General features: G+C 38.2%; 1 protein-coding gene across 3 annotated transcripts in view; it reads right to left on the bottom strand.

The window, feature by feature from the left end:
• The window catches only part of CNTLN (centlein), a 276,250-nt gene that overhangs the window by 98,387 nt on the left and 157,893 nt on the right, over window positions 1-19,970 (bottom strand). For all 3 annotated transcript variants that reach the window (XM_074953434.1, XM_074953436.1, XM_074953437.1), the window contains one exon: window positions 5,039-5,139. In XM_074953434.1, coding sequence (XP_074809535.1) covers window positions 5,039-5,139 — 101 coding nt within the window. The remainder of the gene's footprint in view (window positions 1-5,038; window positions 5,140-19,970) is intronic.

Below are 19,970 nucleotides of genomic sequence, written 5' to 3'. Positions count from 1 at the left end.
TCAATGTGGCTTTCTTTCATTTACTTCTTTGTTGATGCATGCACATCATAAATGGGATGGAATAGTTCCGGGAATAGGATTTGTTAGCTAATTTATCTCAGTACATGAAGGATAATGGCAGAGACTAGAGAAGCTATAATCTACCATCAAAGAAAATAGTTTTAAAAACTTCTCCTCCTAAATTGGTTTGCTTTTGGAGTGCTAACTCCAAAATTAAAACTATTCTTCTGTCAGTGGTACTTGTTCTCTCTCACTTCTGCTGCTCTTTCTGCTAGCTTTTTTTCGTAGAACTACTTCTGTTGAATGTATGAACTGTTTAAACTAAGGCTATGTCTACACCGGCATTTTTGTTAGTATAACTTATGTCGCTCAGGGATGTGAAAAAACACCGATCTGAGCGACATAACTTACACCGAAAGACGTGCTGGTGTGTACAGCGCTGTGTCCACTACCGCCTCTCATTGGAGGTGGTTTAATTATATCAACAGGAGAGTTCTCTTCTATTGGCATAGAGCAGCTACACACGAGCAATCTTACAGTGGAACAGCTGTATCAATATAGCTTTGAAGCTGTAAGCTTGCTAATGCAGACATGCCTTAAGTGATTTATAAGTGAGACTGGGCTGAGTACAAATGATGAACTTTAAAAACTAAAACATGTCATCTAATTTGTGTGTGTTTAATTACTGTGAAAACCTGCACACTCAACTGTTACACATCACCTTCTGTGATCATAAAAATGTTTTTATTGTGTTCATATCACTGTAGTACGTGTGTGCAGGTGTAGGTATATAAATATATGTATTATTCTGAAGGTGCTGTCTGACTCCATAATTAAAACTGTGTTCAATTTTTCAGACAAACTGAGGGTTTGAGCCTCGTAGTATATATAAAAAAAGAACATAACATGCAATATTCAAAATGCTTTTCATCATTTTTTTGTTATTTTTCAATAATTTTATTTAAAAACATTCATTTAAAATCTCCTACAGCTGCTATTTTAAATCTACTTCTGTTGAAAGTATTAACTGTTAAAATTGAGTGATTTCTGAGAGGAAGTTGAGAAAAGCTAGACACCAGCCCCACATTTTAAAAAATGACTTAAGTCATTCAAATTACTAAATGACTGAATGGGTTCACCTCAAACTTTCTCAAAAGTGGTGTAATTTAGGTTGTGATTAACATCTATCTGTCATAGAAGCCAACCAGGGAAACACATGCAACCAAATGCTAATATGTAACATTTTACCCAACAAAGTGTTACGTGCAATACATAGGGCCCTACCAAATTCACGGCCATGAGAAACGCGTCATGGACCATGAAGTCTGGTCTCCCCCCGTGAAATCTGGTCTTTTGTGTGCTTTTACTCTATACCATACAGATTTCATGGAGGAGAGCAGCATTCTCAACCTGGGGGTCTTGACCGAAAAGGAAGTTGCAAGGTTATTTTAGGGGGCTCGGGGTATTGCCACCCTCACCTCTGCACTGCCTTCAAAGCTTGGCGGCCGGAGAGCGGCGGCTGTTGGCCAGGCACCCAGCTCTGAAGGCAGCGCCCCATCAGCAGCAGTGCAGAGGTAAGGGTGGCAACACCATACCATGACACTCTTACTTCGCGCCGCTGCCTTCAGAGCTGGGCGGCCGGAGAGTGGCAGCTGCTGACTGAGGGCCCAGCTCTGCAGGCAGCAGCGCAAAAGTAAGGGTGGCCATACCATACCAAGCCAGTCTTACTTCTGTGCTGCTGCTGGCGGTGACTCTGCCTTCAGAGCTGGGATCTCAGCCAAACAGCCGCCGCTCTCACGCTGCCCAGCTCTGAAGGCAGCACGGCCACCAGCAGCAGTGCAGAAGTAAGGGTAGCAGTACCGCAACCCCCTCTACAATAATGTTGAGACCCCGTCCCCATAACTCCTTTTTGGGTCGGGACCCCTACATTTACAATACCATGAAATTTCAGATTTAAATAGCTGAAATCATGAAATGTATGATTTTTTAACTTCTATGACTGAGAAATTAACCATTAATTATGACTGTGAATTTGGTAGGGCCCTAATACATATACCTTTATTCCCTGCTCCAGTGGCGCTTAGGAAACTCGACACCGACCTATGAGCTCGCCTCCTAAGGTACACAAAAAGAATGCTCTTATTTGCCAATCTTTCTGTGGAAGCAGAGCTCCTCTTCTGTGCACTTTAGGACACACCCAGAAATTGCACTCCTGACCTGCACACAGGAGCATGTCTGCAGCTAAGTTTTCGATCTTCAGACTCCCTTCTTTTTTTAAAGGACGAAAACAAGGAACAATTTGCAGTAGGGCATAGTCTGAGAATCTAGAAAGGTTAAACTTAAAAATAACATCCTGCCACTGCCCCCTGCACCCCCCAAAAAGAAACACACACATTCGTTCTCTCCAATCTGGGATTTCAGCATTATGAATTTCTTTTTAAAGATTCTTTTCCAAACAAAACACAAAACTGAAAAGCCCCATGTAGGTGGCTAATTCCCATATGTGGTTTAAACCCTAAAAGACCCCCAAGCCAACCAACCAAACAAAAAACAGAAGTATCTACAAGTATCTCTCAAACCCTCTGTCCTAACTTCTAAACAACCATCTCATGGTTCTGACCGTTAACATGGTTCATTTCTACACTTTACTAGACTTAGTTGCATCTAATTACTGCCTGTATGGCTGTGCCTCTGAGTCAATGCTGAAAATCTTTGTTGTGCTTTAACTAAAAACAACCATTGTCTGTCTTGACAAAACCTTTCCACGGATCACCAGTAAGATATAGGGACCCCCATCCCATGATCACTGTAAATCCTCATTCCATCACACCATTAAAATTAAGCTAGCATAGGAAACTTTATACACATCAAGTTTTCTATGGCTCCAAGCTCCTAGGAGTTCAACCAGAAAACGTTGTGCAAAACTGTCTATTACACCAGGTTCTCTCCTGCTGTGCATCTTCTCAGGTGTGCAGGACGAGCATAAGAGAAGCAGCTCATCATTGTAGTATGGATGAGTGAGTCATTTTTGAGACTGGACTGGTAAACAGTACCTTCACAAGGCTGTAATAAATTCATTCTGACACACTAATGAGACTTTTTACTTGAAATATATCCTTGGATTTAAGCCAGCTACTTATCTGTAGAAAAAAATATTAATATTTATAGTGTTCAGGTATGCAACAACAATTGATAGGAAATGCAATTAAACTGGATACCCACACAACTCAACTGTGTTTAACCTTTTGTTTTCAATCACCTTAGAAGTGCAAGGGACTAATGTATTTGCATAGCCTGAAATTTGTGTACAATTTTCTTTAAGGAGAGAGGAATATATACTTCAAAAAATAAAGATGTTTTATTCTGTAAAGATTTGGGGTTCTTTTAAGCGTTCAAGTACTAAATACTTTAGGAGCCTTTAAGATTCCCGAGATCTGAATTTTTTTAGAAAGTGACACGGTTATTGTTCAGTAGCCAGCCAGCTCACTCCGAGCTGCCTTTCCATTCCTGGTTCTGTGTGAAGGTAGAAAAAACTAGAAAAAACAAGGTAAGTGATTGTTTCCTCCACTTCAATACCTCTTTTCAGGGTAGATAAAAATGGATGATTTTTAAAAGTTCTTTTTAAAAAACCAGATTTTTTTATTTCAATCAGATTTCTTTGATTTTGCTAAGTTTTTCTTTTGAAAAATCAACCTACTTAAAATGAAATATGAATTTAATACAAAATAGTTTAAAGCCTAAATTTATTATAATCTCTTAAAACATTTAAATAGAAAGTAAATACAGTGATTCCATGAGTCTCTTTCAAAAACTTTGAATTAATGGCTGCTTTTCTATATAACCATGAGTAAAAAGTTACTTATCTAGTAAATAAGCAATATATAATTCATAATTTTTGAACATACTAAAAATGTAAAATTAATAAGAATCTGAAAATATTAAAGCTATATAATTGCTTAAATAAATGTATATAGTTATGATGTAGCCTCCTAGGTAGCAAAATGATGTATCAAATTGAGCATAAAGTCTCTACTTAATTGTAAATCAACATAATTTAATGGTTATATCAAACAATGAGAATGCATCTTTCTTTAGAAAATAACTGAAGTAGAAATGGAAAAGTTGATTAAAATCAATTATTTAAATCGAGCTTTCCACTTGGCAATTTAAATCACCTTGATTTAAATCAATCCACCCTATCTGTTTTGATGAAAATAGGAACTGGATAGCAACAGGTGAGAATCCAGCCACTTGCCATTTTTAGCAGCTGGATGCTTTCACAGATTTTTTTGGAACTGGGTGCCTGGCTGTAAAATATATGCTTTTAAAAAATTTTTACTTTATTTTGTTTTACCAACCTGGCCAACACTTCTGCAGAAATAGAAATGGAAAGCAGCCAACAGCAGACAAAAAGGATAAGGCTACTCACCAATACTGCAGTTCCCCAACAATGGGGATTCTTCACATTGAGACCTGTGAGATATCCCAACAGGTTCTGCTGAGCTTCAGGAACCTTCTAGAAAAGCAGTGCCTGGTCGGACTGAAAAGAGTTCTCTTGAACCTCAGTGTAGTCCCCAGACATTTCAAGTAAAGCAGAGGGTGAAAGGAGGTGCATGAGGATAGGAGCAGTGAGGTGGCAAAGATACAGAAATAGAAGCAATCTTGTGGGAATCATTTTCACATGTTTCGCCATTTTGGTTAATGTCCAAATTTATTTGGTTATTGGGGATGCTATAAAAATTCAGAATCTTATATTGCAGATTTTATAGAATTTGGGTCTGGACACTGCACCAGTCATCTTGAATTTTCAAGATACAAAGTTTTGGAAAACTATTTCCTTTTAGGATGAATGATTACTAGTTTATGAATCATGTAGAGAGCTAAAAAAGAGTAACTGCACATTTAAAAAAATGAATGTATGTGTCGGCAGAATTCCAAATTAGAAATTAAAAAAACATATTATTGTGAGAAAAGAAAACCCATCAAATAAAATATTTTCTGTCTAATAAAATATTATATAATTCTACAAATTTTTTACCTTCCCTTTCTTGTTGCAGACACAGATTCAGTTCTTGTATTGTAGCCTTATCCATAGATCTACATACTTTCATCTGATCTAATTCTTCTTCAAGATTCAGCCTACAAAATAGCATAGGCAAATAAGAAGGAACAGAAAAACAGCCAAACACATCCTAATAAAAATATGAAACAAAATTAAATGAAAAACATATCAAAATAAATATTACTGGCAAGGCAACATATATGATTTAAATACAGATGCTATTGTTTTAGAATGTAGATACTTTCATACGTGCTACTGTAAGTAAAAACTGATATAACACAATAGCCAGTAAATTCACAAAACTCAGATATAGATTTTGTAATTATATGTACATTAGTGGTTTCAGCTCCTCCCCGATAAGTACATGCATTCATATGGGGACCACATTTTCATTTATGCTGAAACCCCTTTATGACACTTTGACAAAGTAAAGGGGCTTTAGCATTAATGAAAATTTGGCCCATCTATGTATATAGGCCCATGTATGCACACATACAGGGTATGAAGTGGAGGTGCAGAATACTAGGAGGTTTTTAAAGGGGGATTGCAGCAGACGGGCGTGGCATGAAAGATAGTTTCAGGGATTGGCAAAATAGAAGTAAATGAATAAGAGAGGACTGAAGGGGATAAAGAAAGGCATAGTTTGTGCTTGATAAATTTTGAAGTCCCTATCTAGCATAGCTTTTAGGCACCTGTGCAGTCTCATTGAAACTAATGAGATTACTCATGTGCTTAAAGTTAAGTACATGCCTAGATGCTTTCATCAGGGCCTACATGCTTAATTAGTGAAAGACGGGAATGAAGTAGAGGTAAAACTGTATTTCTATATAATGTAAAAAGCATTCAGAAGATGTATTCAAGGATCACTCCCACACTGGCAAGGGAATGGTTTAAATTAAATAATAGGCCTTTTCCAGTTCTAGTGCCCATGATTATCTTGTTCATACACTTAGGGCCACGAGTGTAGGGAGGCACAAATCATATCTCCATTCAGTTGGCATAGAACAGATTTCCAAATGTTTAAATTATCTGAAAATACAGACTGTTGTCATAATCATTTCTGCTTAGCTTTAGCTCCTGGAAAAGACTGAATAAATACAATATTCCCCTATGAATGTCACATTTTCAAACTTTTCTATTTGCTTAGTGATCGATTTTATGGCAAATGGTAAAAATAATAGAAAAAAACTACTGATGGATAGTCTTTACATCCCTGGTATACAATACACTCAGTATTGAATATCAGAAAATGAGAATGACATGGAAGCAAATACAGTTAATGGTGTATCTTTTTATCATGACTGTTTGCAGACAAATACCTTTCCACCATCATTTATGAGGCCTTTAGCTATACAGAGTAGACAGGAATCATTGCCATGAGAAGAACAAGACTTAAAATGAAGCAGCTCCCCTGGCCTCTATGCCAGTTGTTCCAAAACTTAGTAGTAGAAAATTGTTGCAAAGTTTAAAATATTTCCGGACCCAAAGTCTTTGTAAGAGGTCTAAACAAATGCTTTTTAACATGCTTGCAAATGTAATATGTAAGCACAACTATATCCTCCTCTCCTCCTCCTCCCTCTGTAAAAAATGCTAATAAGTAGAGCTCTAAAGAAATGTTCATATATTATTTTCTCAATGCAGGATCTTCTGTCAAACTACCCCCCATTGGTCCCCTTTTCAAGGCTCCATGTCATAGCAACCGTACTCCAGTGAAGCCTGGATAGCAGTCTCTTCAAAGCCCATCCACATTGATTCTAGATTGACCAAAGTGATTCTAGTGACATGAGGCACTTCCCCTCCCCTCTGCAATCTTTTCACTCCAGAATCAAAAATAAGCTGTGGGATAATTCAGAACACTAATCTACTGTAACCACAGAGAAAAGAAGGCAGCCTCAAAGCTCAGATATTGTGAATAAGAGATCCCAATGTTATTTTGGAAGAGAAGCTAATACATGCTGTGGCTATCATAGACAACTATAAACATAGAAATATTGGATTGTTTGATATATTTTCAATTAAGAAATCAAACCCTGGAATAGAGAACCAAATTGGGTTTTGATACTATCTCAAAGGCAGTTTTGTGTGTGTGGAAATCTTCTGTTTCACTGAACAAGTGGTGAGCAAATAGCAGGGTGTTTGTAGACTCTCAAAAGATCCACAACACTAACGGAAGCGGAGAGGTTGCCCCTTTACAGTGGGAAGGAAGTCTCTCTGAAGAATTTTTCTGCACGAATGCCACCTGATTCTGGTTTGAAATGTGGAAGAAGAGCTCTTAACATCAGCATATGCCTCCTCCAGCTTCTAGCCACCAGTAAAAAAATGATCAAAGCTGAACATATTCCAAAAGAACTGTTGGTTTTGAATATTACACAAATTTTAGGCCCATTCTTATTGTGGCAATAAAATCATGGGTTCCACAACTTTACGATCTTTCCACAAATTTCGCTATATTTCTGCAATATTCCACAAATTCTAAGCTTTAATTAAATAAAAACTAAAAGAAAACAAAAGACCAACCCAGTAAATTTCTAACTTTTCTCCTTTGATGACAATACCAATCCTCCTTCTGTCACACCAGACTGTGAACAACTGAAGGAAAAAGAGATGCCATTTTTACACTGTTGATCACCAGAATCCCCTCACCTGTCAGTCGATGGGAAGAACTGCAGCTCAAGTTACATCCTTGTATGGCATCACTATATAAGCCATCCTATCATATTGCATATTCAGAAACATGAAAACCTGATAGCATTAATATTCAAAAGGGCAAAAGAAAAATTATTTTAAAAATCTTTGAGATAGTCTATTTTATACTTCATAAAATAGTAGTAGTAAAAGGGAATTTGTTTCTTGACTTTTTAGTTCAGTTTTAAGCTTCTCATGACAGTGTTAATTTGGCCATATTGCACATATGTACTATTTTCCAGTCTTTTCTATGTTTCTGTGTCAATTGTTAAATATATGCCATGCCAGAAAATACACAGGATCCTCAATACGGCAGAGTTAACGTTGCTCTAGGAACCCTAACTTCTCCCAGTTCCTACCTTTTTTATTTAAATTGCACAGCTTTAACACATGGCGTTTAATATTCTTATTCTTATTTATTATTTTATCTTGTGGTGGCACCTAAAGGTTTTTAACTATATCTGACTGAAGAGGAATTTGAAGGAAGAGAAGGCAACAACCTTAGAGATGAAATTGGAGATACTATTACATGTAAAGGAAGGAGCATAAAAGAAGGCACAAATGTGGCTGCTAAGAGGAGCAGAGAAGCGATGCAAGAACATGAAAAGCTGTGCAAAATGGATGGTGGGGGATGAGCTGGTAAAAGAAAAGAGCAGATAAATAGGGAGGGAAGAGCTGTGAGAAGTCTTGCAGGAGAGCACATGAAGTTTGAACTTGATACAGCAGAAAAGGGGGAGCCAGTGGAGGGCTTCAAAGCGTGGAGTGCCACAGAAGATCAAGCAAGGAAGATGACTGGGTTTTAAATACATTACTAGAAGTGGCAAAGCAGTTATCGGGGAGGCTGGAGAGGTTTCTGTGATCAAGATGAGAAATGTGGACCTGGAAAAGAGTTTTCACTGTGTGGTTAAAAAGAGCTTGGATCTTAGAAAAGTTATGGAGGAAGAAATGGCTAGATTGGACATAGCTGGGATGTGCAGCTATGTCCAAGGGGAACGGGAAAGGAAAGAGTCAAAGATGACTCCCAGGTTATGGGCCTGGGGTAAATTCATACATTTGTAGCTACTGTTCTCTTAAAACAGTTAAGGTTGCTGTTACATTTTAAAGTCACTGTTATATTTGTGTTATGTAGTGTATAACATTACTCAACATGGTTTTAAAAAGTTAAACCTCCAGGACAAAGACTATTACAAGACATAAAAATTGTACAGGTTCTGTGCTAATGAATATTAAATACTGTGAACTATTTTAACAAATTATAAAGTACTGTAGATTGACATACTGAGTAAATGAGACCTGTAAGGGCATTCAAGTTTCAAAAATCTGCAGATATAATCCTAACCACTCAAAACTGACTGAAATAAACAGGCAAAGGAGAACTGAATATAAATTATCATTTGAATTTTTTAAAAAAATTAATACAAAATTGCATAGTACAGTCTCTGAGGGTATGCATAAAATATCTTGTCTCTCTATCCATGATAGACCTTAGGCAAAGGAGATTCATTACTAGCAATACCCATTAGTAACCTAGATGAAAAGAAAATAAGTAACCATTCTGCTAAACTTCGTTAAATTTCATTAAATTCAAAGTCCACAATCATATCTCTAATGATAATACTCAGCAGGTGAACCATTTTAAAAGCTGTGATATGCTGGAGCTAATTAATAATTGCTCAGACTATAACTACTGTGACAAAGTTCCTGCTCTACCTTGCTGGGTCTTGCGCTTATTGGCGGATTTGCTCGCCTTGGAGCTTCACGGCAGCCCTCAGCTTGGCCGTTTTTCTGAACCCACAGTCCAGGTCAACTCCTCCTGTGTCTGACCAGGAGTTGGGAAGTTTGGGGGGAACCCGGGCCCGCCCTCTACTCCGGGTTCCAGCCCAGGGCCCTGTGGAATGCAGCTGTCTAGAGTGCCTCCTGGAACAGCTGTGCGACAGCTAAAACTCCCTGGGCTACTTCCCCATGGCCTCCTCACAACACCTTCTTTATCCTCACCATAGGACCTTCCTCCTGGTGTCTGATAATGCTTGTACACCTCAATCCTCCAACAGTCCGCTTTCTCATTCTCAGCTCCTAGTGCCTCTTTCTCCCAGCTCCTCACACGCAAACCACAAACTAAAGTGAGCTCCTTTTTAAAACCCAGGTGCCCTGATTAGCCTGCCTTAATTGATTCTAGCAGCTTCTTGATTGGCTGCAGGTGTTCTAATCAGCCTGTCTTAATTGTCTCCAGAAGGTTCCTGATTGTTCTGGAACCTTCCCTGTTACTTTATCCAGGGAAAAGGGATCTACTTAGCCTGGGGCTAATATATCTGTCTTCTATTACTCTCCTGTAGCCATCTGGCCCGACCCTGTCACACTACATGTGATCTTCACATGGACAAGGTTCTATCAGGTTTTGTTTACCTGAATATAATATAAACGGGTTTTGAAATGTGCCAAAATTTTAGTTTCTGCTGTGATCACAGATCTATTTACTAGTTATTTTAATTTCCTTTTACCCTTTTACAGTTTTACTATGCTAAAACATTATTTGGAAAGGAAATATGCTATTAATTATGTTCTACCCAAGATGGATGCCTCACTCAGGTTCAGAAATATTGAAAAATGCCCTCAAGTATTTAACATGAACACATCAGAACAGAACAGAATTTAGTTTTATAAAGCAATTTCATATGTGAAGTATCTCTCAAAGCACTTTTTAAAGCAATTAGTATTGTCATGATTGTATGCACACAACCTTGGTGAGAAGGATACTGCTAAGCACAACCATGCATGGTACTAGAAACTACCATGGGGCCCAATCCAACTGCCACCAAAATCAACTGAAAGATTCCCACTAAAGTCAATGGCAGTTAGACTGGGCCCTTCTAGAGAGAACGACTGTTATCCAAGATGCCTGGATGGTATAATAATTTTTTAAAAATAACATTCAGTTGATTCTGTAAAGTAAAGCTGACAGTTACATTTACATAGATCCAGTAGTGATAGGCATATCGCATACATACATTTGTCCAACAGCTTGCATATCAAGCCTATTAGGTGAGTTAAATATTTCCATGAATCAGAGAATATAATGTATGACTAGCTGATTTTCATAGCAAAATAAGATTAGAAAAAGATTTCCAACTGCCACAGGGGCCTTCCAACCAGTGTCTGGTTTCAAGACTCTCATTCAGCTTCTTTAGCAGGTATTTTACAGTTAATTCTAATAAAGACTTCCCTCAATGCCAGTCCCTCCACCCCCCACAAATTTAGTGTTATTTCTACTCTTCTCCGAAAAAGGGAAGGAAGGAATTGCCTTCCTCAGTACCAAAAAGCAAAATCACCTCTCTTTAAGTGTTGTCAAAACTTCTAGCTTCTCACTATGCACAGTTAAAGATAACAAGTTTGCAGCATTTAAAAATTTAACATTTTTGGATGCAGAGAAAGAATATTGGAACAAAACAATACAAGGAATACTGTTATGAGTGGACAGGACTCAAGGATGTGGATGTATGAAGAGCTGAATCATTCTGGGGCTCTTGTAGCATAATTCAGGTCTAAAGTGCCTCAGAGTATACAAAACCTTAAATAGGATTAATAATATTAATAACATTATTAAGGTATTTTACTTGCTAGTTGTGCTAAGACAGACCAGAAGTGAGACTTGACTTTTGAATTCCATGGGCCAAAAGATCTACAGGGTAAAGCTGAATGGGCTCAGAAAAGTACGTCTACTATAAATGTTCAGCAGAAAATGTTTTCATTTCTTTTCCTTTGTTTATCATGGCTGGAAACACTGAGCTCCATTTAGTCATGCGGAATGCTGCTCCATGTGGCCACAACTTTTGCCACCTACAAGGGATTCCAGTGGACATGTATGAGTATCAGTGGGTGCTAATTTTGCAATTGTCTCACTTATCACTGTTCTCCTAAACGACTGATGATGACCCAAGACATTCATTCCCTCTCTGCTTTCTCATGTTTTGGTGCAATAACTCCTTAATTCCTGCAATTCTCCATAACTGACTAAGGCACAGGAAACTAAGAAAACAGTGCTACTTCTTGTCCCAAAAATTTTCACTCTTTCGCTGAATTGTTATTTGTAAAAAAATACAAAACAAAATAAAACAAAACAAAAACAAAAAAACCACCACAATTACAATAATAGCAAAAAACCCTCCAGTCACCATTGTCTGGGTAAGGTGGCACAACACTCAAATTATTCAAAAGCCAATGATCTAAAGCATTAATACAAAATCCTTTTGGACCTGGAAACTTCAGCATAGCATTTGACCAATGTGTGAGCTTAGTCATTTTGAGATGACAAGCATCATAACACAAATCAGAGCCATCAGCGCATAATCACTTCAGAAAAGAGCCACCAATCACAGATATAGTTATTGTGATCCACCATCTTGAATTATAGCTTTTGTCCTTAAAAACCCGTCTTCACATTTTGCTTTTATCTCTCGCAGGTGACAGTCACTATGGGCCTAGGAGAAGCAGCAGCTTTCAGTTCTATAGCCCTGGAGAGCTTTGAGTGAAAGTTACTTTTTAAAATGGCACCACTGATGCAGAGATAATCAACATACAACCATGCACTCCAGTTTCTGAATATACCCAACTATACATTTATACTTACAGTACTTCTTTTTAACTTCTGCACAAATGCTCATCTTCTAGGCAGCTTTGTAACCCTACATATCTTCAGAAATAGTCTGGATGTAGTCTGTAAGTCAGCCTGGAGTCTCTCAAAAGTTTTCATTTCATCCCTGAAAGGGCATCCCCAAACACTTTCTGGCTAAATTCTACCAGTTTTACTCACATTGAAGAATACCTTACTGTGCAATTATTATTTATTATTTCTAAATTTAAAAACACAGCTACAGGAGCTCATCCAGTTCTCTGGGCACTTATTCCCTAAAATTAAAAACCTCATTATAAACACAAGGACTGCTCCAGACATACTTGTCTCACTCAGTCCATCCCCTCTTCAACAGCTTGAACAAAGAGAAGGAAAAGATGGGTTTTGCAGCATGCCTGGAAGGTTAACAAATATGGGTTCTGGTAGCTCCCTTCCAGAGAACTCCCTGCTAGCAGCTCCCCCTCTTTTACAGTGAGAGAACTCCAGCTTTAGCACCTCTGCTGTTTTCAACTATGGTATTGTATCATGGGGGAGAGAAATGACCTCCCAGGTAATTAGCTCCCAAACCATTTAAGACTTTATAGGTTAAAACTGACCCACTGAATTCCACCCTGAAGCTTATTGGTAGTAGTTCCACTGAAATAAATGGGAATTCTCAAAGAGCATGGTACAATTCAACTTTAGTGAGGGTGGCAGAATCTGACCATAATCGTCTTGTGGCTCCATCTATGTGATACAAATGTTTTCTTAACTATTTTGGGAACAAAGTTAAAGGTTGGGGAGGCTTTAAAATACACTCCACACACCCATTTCTTAGATTTTGGTTTCAGTTACAAAGAAACTAATCACAAATTCCAGCTCAAACCTTCTCCCCAGGCTTGGTTCCTTTTAGCATTCTCCCCAAGGGCCTAGAACCTAGATTTTATATGCTCAGAAAGTCACTTCCATCTCCCTTATAGCCAAAGTGAAGTTAATGAGTCCTGCCTAGTGCAATGAGTCAGCAGGAATCCATCAGCAGTTCCCCACAGGCTTCCAACACCTGCTAACAAGGTAGATCAACAGTAGAGCCCTGCCACTATACTATATTCTGCAGACAAATATCCTGCATGCAACATCAACACATTTTGATTACTATCAATAACTGGATGAAAGTCATCCTTCTCTGTTGCAACGTAAGTCATAAGGGCATTAAGAGGGGTAAGGAAGCACAACGCATGTCGCTGCATGTACCTCTTCTTCATTTATTTCTTCCAACTGTGCCACAGTATTGCTGAGCAATTTTGAAACCAAACAATATTAATTCTACTTACACTAATAATTTATGCTGGACATTGTGTTCATTTGCAAAGATACTGATCTTGACACACGATAGTTTCACAATGGTTTCCACTGTCATACACCATTCTGAATTTTCCTTTACATTAGGTTATTTTCCAAATACCCCAATACTTAATTCTTTCAGGGCATTATAAGAGGTAACACAGGAAAAAAAGAGAGCTATAGCACCAGTTTTTCAACTGATGTACTCCTGACTTGTTCTAACAAATAGCTGCACATCAGCACTAAATCATCTACAACATATAGTTGTTTACTTATCAAATTATTAGGATACATAGGTGCTCATACCACCTGAATATAACCAGAGCTTGGGCATAACATGCTTTATTGAAAGAACAAAATTTTGTAATATTCATCATTTTAAATTCTCTGTAAATTATAAAGATACCATGTGGAGCCCCCACACCACTCCAAACAAAAGATATGCACTTGCTGGGGTTTTGTTATATTAACAAAAAAAAAGATCATTTCAAAATAACTACATAAACCCCAGCCAGAGCTTCGAGGGCTCTGTCCCTCAGGACTTGACTGTTCCAGACGCTAACTCTTACTGTCAGAGGGCTACCACCACATCTCCAGCAGGGTAAACGAGCAACACCTGCCCCAGTGAGACAGCAATCATTTACCTGCAGCTCCCTGCAGAATTCCAGCATCAAGTAACAGGGTAGGACAAGAAGAAACTCCTTACACAATCTTACACACCAATTAAAAAAAAAAAAGGTGGTGAGAGCAAGAATCTCTGGTGTGCATTTTAAAACCATCCAAGCAAAGGATGTTACTTTCCACCACTGCCCTTAGATTAGTGTACAGTCTTTTTAAATTTTTTTAGGAAATAGAACTGACTGAATCCTCCCTTTTCCATAGCTGGACAAGTACAACTGTTCTATCTGGTCTAACCTTTTCTTCAGTGTCCAATCAGAAAGTTGCATTCAGCAAACTAATTCAACTCAGAAGTTTGTGTACAGACATTCTTTGAAAGACTCTAAAATTGTTGACCTTCAGGGCACAATGCAAAGCCTATCCATTTTCCCAGGTGTTTGGCCAGGAGGATAGCAAGAGAAATTGGGGTTCTACGGCATGATGGGGTACTCATCTGCACTGTTGATTTGACTCATTTATTTTTATTATGGGGTTGAGCTTTCTGTATTTTTATATATTTTAAGTTTGTTATTATTGTGATCTTTATAATTGACTTCAGGGTACCTCAAACAGTTAGGGAGAAACATTCTTATTTGCAATTAAGAGAAACAGATAAAAAATAAATAGTGTCAACCAGGAACCTTTTGTGAAAGCTCACTTGATTTGGATGTATTAAGTATAGTATGTCAGACATGAACTGACTAGACAGTAACTTCAGGAAGGAGTATCTTGCCAAGAGAATGCCAATTCTTTCCCCAAGGATTGCACCCTTAAGGCTGCAGCAGATGACTCCTTGGAGCACTCTTCATAGAATCATAGAATATCAGGGTTGGAAGGGACCTCAGGAGGTCATCTAGTCCAACCCCCTGCTCAAAGCAGGACCAATCCCCAATTAAATCATCCACAAACACTACATCCTTTGGTACGAACAGATCCAGTGGTAATACCTGGAGAAGGTGTTGCCAGAGCTCAGATGGCTGCCTAGCTGAATTCAATCAGGAAGGCTTCTCCTCTCTCAACCTCAGAAGTGGCCACGACTCTAAGGAAATTAGCCTTAAATTTGATTGGGCAAGGAAGGATTGCCGAGATGCAAGGTGAGCCAAATGCAGGAAAAGGTCAGTGCAGAAAAGGATGGCTGAAGCGGTTTTTTAATCTCTTAGTGGGGACCTTATTAGAGAATGAAGAGGGAATGGGACTTTTTAAGATGTTGCATCCAGAACAAGTAGGCCTTGAGGGCCCTCTGGATGTCAAAAGTGTGCCAGAGAATTTCCATCCACACCGACATCTTAGGTCAGATGGTGGGGGAGGGGAGCATCCTAATTAAGACTTTTTATAAGGAAGATTGGATAAAGTAAAAAGCACTATCTTGTTTCATGGAACAAGAGGTAGGAGGTGTAACAATCTTGGGGTTCACTAAATAAACCAGCGAATAAGAAAGGAATAAAACTTTAATAAAACAAACTGGAAAGCATCTCTGGTGAACTGCTGCACACAGCCATGCGGTGTTCCCAACCCCTGCCTAACGAGCACATCTCCAAATTCCCACATTCACAACACTGTCCCTTCTGAGGGAGTGTCTCCAAATCACAATCTTTCGTAAACATCTCTCTGCAGGAGGATTGCAGTCCAATGATGCAAGCTCCTTCACTGACTGGGGAGAAGCAACGGCTACTACCTGCTAATGAGTCTTCTGATAAGGGAAAACTCTACTCCATTGCACTGGAGTACAGCAGGACTAACTCCACTCATTTCAATGGGCCTAGATACAACAGAGAAAAAATTCATCCTTAAAATCTTTGAACAGGTATCACAAAGTAGGATGTGCAGGGTTGACACATCAGTATGCTTGTTTTGAATTTTTCTTGTACCAAAAAGTTGTTAGGACCATATGATCTGACCATATGATCTGAGGTAGGCCTGAACCTGATCTGACTTTTCAAGAATCAAATAGTATTTTGACCCCCCCCAAAAATAGCTTTGTTCCTACAATGCTATGATTCAGGAATATTTGCCTGCAAATAGTGTGTCTGTATATTTGTGTGTCAGCTAACAGCCTTGGGAGGTAAGAGCAAACCTTGGAGCGGGTGTTTGATTTAGACTGTGAGAGAGAGCAAAAGACATTGCATATGTTTGGGAATAGTGCTAACAAAAGAAAGAGTAAAGCAAAAATATCAGCAGTACTTACATTTTGGGCACTTTCAAACTATCCAGGATGATTTTTTTGGAATTAATTTAGAGGAAGAAGATTTTAAACCACAGTTTACACAAAAAATTGCAGTCCTACTTGGCCGAGGAAATCTGGTATTTAACTATACAGATTCTCTAATCTGTCAATCTTCATTTCTTAGATTCATGATCTAGAAACATATGTCTATCATTCTTATTTCCAGACCCATTCACTTACTGGATGGATAAAAATAGCAGGAAGTGATATCTACTGGTCCTAAGTGAAGCCTGTCTGATTTATAACGTCTATCCAGCAGAGAGTGATGACAAAAATTGCCTCTCTGACCCCTTCCCCACCCCACTGTCTAGTCACACAATGAACAAAGAGAATAGTCCTATGGTTGTCAGTAGTTAGTTGCGGGTGTTAAATTTTATATTAATAGTTGCTGGGAAATCAAAGACATGCCAACAATTAAGGATTCAAACAGCATAAACATACAGCATAAATTGCAGCTTACAAAAGGAAGACAGAAGATGGAATTTGATGCCTAGAATTCCATCAGGTAACCAATCTTCTTTCTTTCCTCATCCGCCTATGCCCCTACCTGGTCATGATGTATGGGCTGCCAAGCTAAATTTGAGAGAGCAGCATTGTGGAAAAGTGTGGTGAGTACTGAAGATTGCAGTTCCTGCAAGAAAATCCAGCCCATGATTTTCTTACAGCCTTAATTATATGTTTATTCTTTGTACCAAAAATTTGTACCATTTTTCCTTTTTTGAAAAGTATACTTGAATTTATATATCAATTTATATATCAAAAATGTCTAAACAGTGTGGGTGGGTGCGGGGGGGACAGAGAGAGAAAGAGAAGATAATCCAACCTGGAACTATATTCCCTTTAGGTGGAGGACAGAATGTAAGGTTCAAGGCAGGGAACATGTGCTTGAGGCATTTACTAGCCCACACACCCACACAGAATAGGAAGATCCATGCAGTGAGGGTCTTCTTCTGCATATGGCTCTAGAGAGAATTATTTCTCCCTCTCAGTGTTTTTAGCCCTTCAAAAAAATCAAGAACCCAGTGTAAACTGACACTGTGCTGTCTTCCTGAGTCTGCAGACAGAAGCCTCCAGTATTTCTTCCCCCTGTTTTTTTGTGTGTTTGTTTTTTGCCTAACCATCAGCAGCACAGTGAAATTAATAGACTCTGGACCAAGGCTGGCAATTTTCTGGGAAAAATTAGTTTAGGACAGGCTGCTGGTAAATACTGGATTAAACCCATTTTAAATCAGGAAACTGGTGGAAATAATTGCATCAATATCCAGCAAGTTCAGCAAGCACAGAATGAATCTTTTCAAACTTTGGATACATCCATTCAAAACTGGTGAATCGGCTCAGTTTATCTACCAGTTCAAAGTTGATCTTCTGCTACGGAATGCTGCATGGCCAAATGGAGTGGTAGTCTGCAACTCCGCACGCTTCAAGCCTACAACTCTGCATTACTGATGTTTTCATATGATGGAATGTATTTGACATTTATTTATATACTACTGAAAACTGAAACATAAGTCATGACGTACAATTTTCTTGAGAAAATATGAAACCAAAATGCACACAGAAATTCCAATGTTCAATATTATAATTACATACATTAGTATTGCACTCACTGCAGTTTTACTTTATTTGCACAACCCTAAATTAATCTATAAATCAACTGCCTTATGTAACTACAGTCTGAATATGTACCTAAAACTAAGTATAATGTGGTGTGCATTAATTATCCAGTTTTTAAAATAGAAAATGCCTTAAACTGCAACTAGTTTTTCCCAAAGCAATAAAAAACATGATTTTACCTGGTAAAAGCTACCGCTGGTAACTACTATGCCATCCCAGCTCTGGAGAGGCTATCCACTTATGACAGCCTCTTCACTTAAGGCAGCCTCTCGCCCATGTGGCACGGTTTACAAGAAATAGATTGCCTTGCACTTGCTGAGTTATTGCCAGATAGTTTTCCAGATATGATAATAAAGTTTTGGCCTAGTTAAACCACTTTCCTGGTACCTAGTCTTGCCCACAGCAATGTCAGAATTCAGGTTTCCTTTGCACACTTAATTCAGTCTCTTTGTGCCTGTGTATTATGATACAGCCTTTAATTACATGACCACATACTATTTTTCAACGGAAACTCCTGCCTCTTCAGATCTGAAGCAGAACTAAAACCCTATTAAGGCTGTTTATGGGGACTTAACAGGACTATATAGTCGTAACAAAAATCAGCAGACTGGCTAATCCCATATCATTGCACCAAGAGAGTCTGGGTAAAGTAAGAGAAACACTAAGGTAAAATGCTTCAAAATACAGATTGAGCCCACATTCTGTCTGGTAACCAGGACTTAAAAAGTAATTGCAAGATCTGGTGGAAACTTGTGACAAGAGTGCCAGAGAAAGGCTTAATAATGTGACATAGGTCATTAATCCTATCAGCCCTGCCAGATCACTCTCAGCACAAAATAGTAACATATCTGCACCAGTTAGCAGATACAGCTTATTGCTGAAATCTAACTGGCAATTTATTTCAAAAAGTATATAACTACTGTATATTATTGGTAAAAATGAGCTATTGGAGTAAAATATTCAAAAATGGCTAAGTTACTTTCAATGGGATTTAAGATCCTAAGTGAGTTCAGTACTTTTAAAAATTTCACTCTGAATTCAATGTAATTGTAACTTTTTTTGACCAATGGGTATCTTGCCAGATAATTTTTAAAAATTGTTTTTGTTGTTGAGCACCAATCGTCCTCAGCTACAAGTTGCCTAGCTGCTATATTTGGACTCAAACAGAAGGAAAAACCAGAAAAAGTAACTTTACGAAAGCAAAACTAATTTTATTGCTACTGATTTTTAAGCCAGATTCTGCAGCCATTATTCACACTGAGTAACACAAGTTGTGCCAGTGTAAGTAGTGATTACTTGTACTGAATATTAACTTTCTCAAGTTTTTCAGCTGTTTTATGCAACTAAAATAAAAGCTAATTTTTGTACTGGCACTATGGTTCATTCTCCCCAGTGAAGTTTGAAAGGCCATTTGAATACTGTGCTATTTGACTTGGGGGTGGGAGTGATGAAATCCCATATAGTCTCTGCTTCACTTTATTGGGCTCATGTAGATCCTGAATATGGAAATGAGAATTGCTTTTGATGTCAACAGCAATATAATATTTGAAGAGTACCGCACACGTCATGTGGGATAGCGACCACAGCACCATCAAACACAGAACAAATAAGGGGAATTATTCATCCTACCGGTAACTCCATTGACTTGATTTGGCCAGTTAACTTTTATAGTACTAATGAAATGTTATGAAATTAACGTTCAATAACAAGAAAAATAATGAAAATATATTTCAATAATTTAGATGACTGGCATCCTTTAAAGTCAGGTTATTCCAACTGCC

This window comes from Natator depressus, chromosome 5, assembly GCF_965152275.1.
Source record: "Natator depressus isolate rNatDep1 chromosome 5, rNatDep2.hap1, whole genome shotgun sequence".
Taxonomy (NCBI): domain Eukaryota; kingdom Metazoa; phylum Chordata; order Testudines; family Cheloniidae; genus Natator; species Natator depressus.
The sequence above is the reverse complement of the archived record's forward strand: the minus strand, read 5'-3'. Positions and strand labels throughout refer to the sequence as shown.